This window comes from Lipotes vexillifer, unplaced genomic scaffold (genome assembly GCF_000442215.2).
Source record: "Lipotes vexillifer unplaced genomic scaffold, Lipotes_vexillifer_v1.1 scaffold1258, whole genome shotgun sequence".
Lineage (NCBI taxonomy): Eukaryota > Metazoa > Chordata > Mammalia > Artiodactyla > Lipotidae > Lipotes > Lipotes vexillifer.
In genome coordinates, this window is record NW_006773444.1 from 816,938 (window position 1) to 822,937 (window position 6,000).

The window sequence follows — 6,000 nt, forward strand, 5'->3', positions numbered from 1 at the left end:
TCCTGTCCTCTCGCCCACGGGAGCGCGCACGCGCAGTCACGCATCCTCACCTTTCTCAAGCGTGCGGCCCCTGTGCCTGAGCGGATGGCGTCCATCAAGGCCTGCCTGGCGTCCACCGGGTTGCTGAGGGGGCCCGAGCTGGACCTGGACGCCGTCCGGGATGCGGTGGGAGCCTGGGTGACTGGAGGGGACGGGGGCGGCGGCGGCGGCAGCGCGGGTGGGGACTGGATCCCGAGGTCTTCTAGCCCTGGGGGCTCTGCTCCATGTGCAGACAGCACGGCATCGCGGAGGCTCTGGAGCTCCTCAGAGGCGGAGGACGTCACCTAGCAACGAGACGGTTAAAATGACAGTGTTCCAAAGGTCCTTTCCAAGAGGCGGCACAGGGTATCTGACCGTGCAGCCAGCCCATGGGGCGTGTCTGCTTCCCATCCCTGGGCTTTCCTGGGGGCCGGGGCGGGGTGGTGGTGGTGGCAGTGACTGACGGCAGGGAGGAGGGCTGTCAGTCTGGCCCTACTGAGACCGCTGCCCTCCTGCCTCATCGTGGCGTGTCTGGACAGACCCCAGGGCCACACACCAACGACCGACCAATGGGGATGAACCCTCCTCCAAACACGGAAGGGAAGGTGTCCGTTCCACTTTTCCTTGGATTCTGGCTCTGGAAGCTGGATGACCTTCTGTCCCCGAGCTCCAGTCCAGGTGGTCCTGCAGCTGTGCCAGACCAGCAACTCCATCCCTGAGTTGAGACGCTGCTGCCTCCCACTGCTGGGTGATCTAAGCCCTGAAGCCAGGCTCAGCGTACCCGGAATTTGGGGAAGTGCACAGAGCTAGATATGCAGGGAGGACTTACACGTTTGGGAGAGAGAGGGAGAGTTTCTGTGCAGGGGCTGCCCCTCAATGCCTCTCCTGCGGTTGGTCTGGCTACTCCGATGATGATTTAGCATCGCTTACAAAATCGGGGGTTGCCCTGGCTGTTGCAGCATCCCCAGGATCACTTGCGGGGGGCAGCTGTGGAGGCCCCCCTTACCTTCCTCAGGCTGCAGGTGCCACTGTGCCCACGGATGGCTGCCAGCAGGGCTGAGCGCTCGCTGTCTGTCTCTGTGTAGGATGGTTTCTTCGGACCTCCCTCTGAGCCGGGTTCTGGAGTCTAGAATATTTATTAACGATGTCAACACATGTCACTCAGGAGACGGGGGAATGCTGACGGTAAGGCAGTGCAGGGAAAACCCATAGTTATCAGTTCAGACCTACAGGGTGAGTTTCACAGTCTCTGTCTGTTAGAAGGTAAAATTATGGGGTTGAGATTCTGGATTGACCTCACACTATTCAAAAATCAAAGGTTATATATTTGGGATAGCATAGGATGATCTCCCCTGAATGTCCTATCCCTCCTGTTACAGGTCCTAGCTTTCCTGAGCAGATATGTGCCTTTAAGTCCTGCAGACCTGGATGAGAGGCCTGGGTCCCCACTAGCTGGCAGGGTGACCCCCAGTTTTCTCAATGGCAAAATGGAGGACACAGTTCCCAATCATCAGTGTTGGTGTAGCTATTAAATAACATTTGCAAGATGATAAATGCCTATATGGGGGCAGGTGTGGTAAAACTGTCCCCAAGGTTACTGGAGAATGACAGCCCACCACTGCTGAAAATGCAGGGTGATGGGGATCCCAGCCTGACCCTCCATCTACCCCTCCAGGCTCAAGGACCAGTTATGAATGATCCCCCCTGCCCCACTCCGCTCCTCTCCACTCCCCTGCGACCAGGCAAGGGCTATGTATTGGTGACATCTTTCCCCAGGGCAGTCAAGAGCCTTAAAGGCAGTGTGGACGAGCCCAAACCCATCAGTTTTGGCCCCTTAATGGTTCTATTCAAACAACTCTGTAGGCAAGGAAACAGAAATCCAGGTAAAATTAAACCTGTGCATTCACCCGCATCCCTAGCCCGGCACTCCTTCCTCCGATGCCACCTTAAAGTCTGTGTCTGAGTGGGTGTGGGGAAGGGCCCATCCCTGAGGCAGGAGCCCGCTGATGACTTCACCTTGCGAAGCCTGTCCTTCCCTCCTGCCAAGTGGATGGCCTCCATCAGGGCGCTATGCAGGGATGTGTCTTTCGGGGCTGGCCTCTGGACCACGGGTCGGAATTTCTTCTTTGGCCCAAAGATACTGGCTGGCAGGGTACCATCGGCTTCAGGTACATCTGTGCTTGACAAACCCGGCTTTTCCTCCCATTCTGGGGGCTCCTGTCCAGCGTGGCTACTTGTATCAGACACTCTCGGAGAGTGGAGAGGCTCTTTGTGGACCGAGACCCACCTGGAGCCATTCACCAGGGCACTGCCTGGAGTCTGATCACTTCCCGAGCGAGTGGGAGGGGGGCTCGTGCTGGCCGGCTGGCACTTGGGATCAGATGCCGAACTGGTCCTGTGTTTCCTTGGGCTTTGCTTTCCGCTGAGACCACAGCTCTGTCCCACGGAAGCCTGACCCCTCTGGGCAGCTGTGATTAGTGGTCCATGGGAAGTTCTGTGGATGCCAGTGGGACCGTCTTGAGTAGATAGCTTCCCATAAGGGCTGCTGATTTGCCCTCCGGGATGCGCTCCTGCTGCCGATTCGTCCCCACTGTGACGCACGCCTGTCTCTGGGTACAGGCTGGGGGTGGTACCATCCTTCATCATGGGAGGTCGTCCAGTTGGCTCTGGCTCTTCACATGTCTTCTGGGCATTATCAGGCTTCCTCTCCACGTCAGTGTGGACTTTCGGGGTCCCTATCCGCTTGGCAATGGCAGAGGCCACGTACTGGCTGGATGTTCTTCTCTGAGGTTTGAGAAACGGGACTTCTGCGGTGTTAGCTGCTGGCACTTTCAGGGGACAAGCAGCTGCTGGGAGTGTCCAGCTTCTGCCCTCCTCCAGAGGTCTCCCATCTTCTGGGTGGGGGGACCTGGGCCGGGGCAATGTCGCTTTGGGGTCTGGGGAAGTGGGCTCCGCTCTGAGTCTGCTTTCTTGAGGTTGCGGATTCGTGGGCGTGGTGCGGGTAGAGGTCCTCTTGGCCCCCTCTGTGGGCCGGCCAGAGTGTTTTTCTATAGAGTTGGACCTCCAGAATTCTTTGACTTTTCCAATGGGCGGGGCTTCTGCTTCCAGAGTGGGCGATGTCGGGACTATGGTCCTGCCGGCATTCGTGTGGGGACTCACCAGGTTCCCTAGCTCGTCGATCTTTATGGCACCCGTGGAGAGGGATGCTCCCCTGTCATAACATTTCATCTCTGACTTTGGAGGGACGATTTTATACGTTGTGAGGCCATATTTAAGCCCGTAACTCCCCCCTGGGTGTTGGTCTCGATACCACGGCGGTAGTGTCCAGACGTCACTTTTATCATCTCCTTCCTTTTCCTTCCCTGGCTGCGTGCTCACCCTCCTGGTGGCCAGGGTCCTCCCGCCATGAGCAGAGCCGGCCATCTTGCGTTCCTCCTTCGCATTCAGGTCGTGCTTGTGAAACGCTGAAGCAGAAGTTGCCTTGGGCGCCATTTTACTGGGAGTCACATCCTTCCAGGTGCTGGCCGAGGCCACTATGACTTCTCTCCCAGGGTCCTGGGAAGGAGCGGGTGAGCCAGGCCCCGCCGCCCTCCTCTGCCCGTGCTGCTGGCTGTGCTCGGCCTGGCACGGCGGCAGCTGGGCCTTCTTGCTGGCCGAGCTCCCAGCGTCGAAAGAGCCAGCGTTGTTGTTTCTGTTGGTAAATGCTACCGAGTCCACGGGATCATCGAGAACCTCCCCTATGAATGTCACCGGGATTGCCTCGGTATCGCCGTCGGGGATGATGGTGCCTTGCGGGCAGCGACCGGACATGCTGTGTATGCAGTTGGTGAGGGAGCTCGAGTCGGTTTCATAGCTTTCTTCGATTTCTGCAAAGAAGCACGACACAGGTCACAGGTGGGCACTGCTCGGACAACTATGCCCCTTATTCAGTGAAATTGCACCCCGACTTTGATTTCTCTGGGGTGCCTTTGGCGTAAGTTATTTAAAGTGTCATTTTGGGTTGTCATCTACACATGCCTGGAAGCAGTCTCAGCTTGTATGACTCAACAGAGGACCTGCCTGCCGATCTGTGACGCCTTGAGGTGTCATACAGCATTTTGCCGTATCTTTACTGACAGATTGATCTCTAAGTCCAAGCCCTCCATATACACCACCTCAGGGCAGGGTGGGAAGGCGGACTGGGGGTTTTTGACTTTCATCTTTTGCTCTTGTTCACCAGGAGCACCACAAAATCTATGGGACAGCTTGCTCTTGCTTTGCTTATCAAGAGGCAGATGACTAAGCCTTGAGCCCATCGGAATTAGCCCTAAAGGATGCAGTGAGCCCTGCGGGCAGAGCCAGAGGACACACTAAGGCTGATTAAGGTTTCTCAGCCCTGTCAGCCCCATCTGAGGACGGAACACTGAAAAGCAAGTCAGACAAAACTCCGGGCCGGCTCTGGAGCCTGTCTCCTTCTTCTTGTTTTGTTTTCTTTGAAGGCACAGCCAACATCTACTTCCTAGTTGATTTTCACTCTGTGCCTTTGTTTGAAAGATTTCCAGTTTTTACTGAGCTGATTTGCATCTGCTTCGGCCTTACACTATTATTTCTCTGATATATGCACAGAATCGCAGTGCTCGGAGATGCCCCACTCTAAGAGGGGTCCCTGTCAACACGCTGTGTTCTGCGTTTCCCTTTGAAAGTCAGGCCACATATTAGCAAGTAACAGGGTTGGAGGTTTAATAAATAGCCCTGTTTGCCTGTGTGGCACCCAGTGTTTCCCTAACTCATTTGAGGGCTGGAGAACTTCTTTTCTGTTCATGTATATGGAAGACTTTTTAATGTGCAAAATCAGTATTACTCAGAGGAGGTTTTAAGCAGCTGCTCAGACGTTTCCTCGGGACTGTTCAGCAGCCCAGATGCAAGGTCCCCTCCAGGGAGCTGTGCTCACCTGTGTGCTCAGCCCCCAGTCCGGGACTTCCTCACACGGAGCTGTGTTCCCTCTGCAGACATCTTCCCCGTGTGGTGACATAAAGTTCAGTCAGAGAAGATAACCCTCAGAGCACCGGCCACATGGGGCAAGGTCCAAGCAGGAGCAGGCGCTGCTTACCTTCCAGCTCTTCGTCCAGTTCTGCAAGGGTTTTCTGGAACTGGCCAGTCATGAATAGGTCTTCATCCTCATGTGAGGCTGGAGCAACTCTTCCACTTCTAGGGAAGACCAAGGAGAAAGGGAGAGCATTCGTTTATCTCATTATTTACTCATTATCAGATATCTGGAAATATCTGAAGAAGGTACAACTCATAGTCAAATTCTTGCAGTTCCAAAGGCATTGGACCACTGCTGCCCTTGGACCTACTGGGACGCAGATGGTGTATGTGTGTGTGTGTGTGTGGTGTGTGTGTGTGTGTGTGGTGCACAGTGATCACCACGACTACAGCAAACCTCAGGGCAGCAGTGACACTGGTGACAGCCTCCCCAGCCCATCCCCCTCCCCAGGCCCCCCAGGGTTTTAACTGGATGGGGGAAATGCCCATAGCGGGGGGCCACACAGTGCCCTCCGTGCCTCATGCAGCCTTCCCACGCGGGGACCTACTTGGGGCTTTTTTGCCCAGATCATCCTATGACAAACCTCACAAGCAGATATAAGGCAGGTGAGGTCCTTACTGCTGCTTCACAGAGAGGCAACCGTGTGAGCTCAGGATGGTGCAGCCCAAGCTCACAGGGGTTCCAGAACCAGGGAGGGCTGGCCACGTCTGTATCCAGAGGTGCCACGTGGTGCTGCCACCCAGGCATCCAGGGAGATGTCCCCCCACCCCTGCAAGGAGAACTGGACCTTCCTTATCTGTGTCCCTGAACAGCGGCATCCACAAGACAACGGCTGCCAAAGCAATTTGAAAGCAGCCTTTGCAAAGGCTCTTGTCTCTGTTTTCTTGCTGTGTCAAGAACAGAGACACATATGGGGTGATTGTCACTCTTCAGTGAAAGCTGAAGGTCTTTCCTGC

General features: G+C 55.7%; 1 protein-coding gene across 1 annotated transcript in view; it reads right to left on the reverse strand.

The window, feature by feature from the left end:
- Positions 1-6,000, reverse strand: part of COBL (cordon-bleu WH2 repeat protein) — a 447,965-nt gene that overhangs the window by 193,296 nt on the left and 248,669 nt on the right. Inside the window, exons 9-12 of the mRNA XM_007448340.1 lie at positions 5,108-5,205; positions 2,035-3,884; positions 1,025-1,144; positions 51-323 (exon numbers count right to left, since the gene is read on the reverse strand). Coding sequence (XP_007448402.1) covers positions 51-323; positions 1,025-1,144; positions 2,035-3,884; positions 5,108-5,205 — 2,341 coding nt within the window. The remainder of the gene's footprint in view (positions 1-50; positions 324-1,024; positions 1,145-2,034; positions 3,885-5,107; positions 5,206-6,000) is intronic.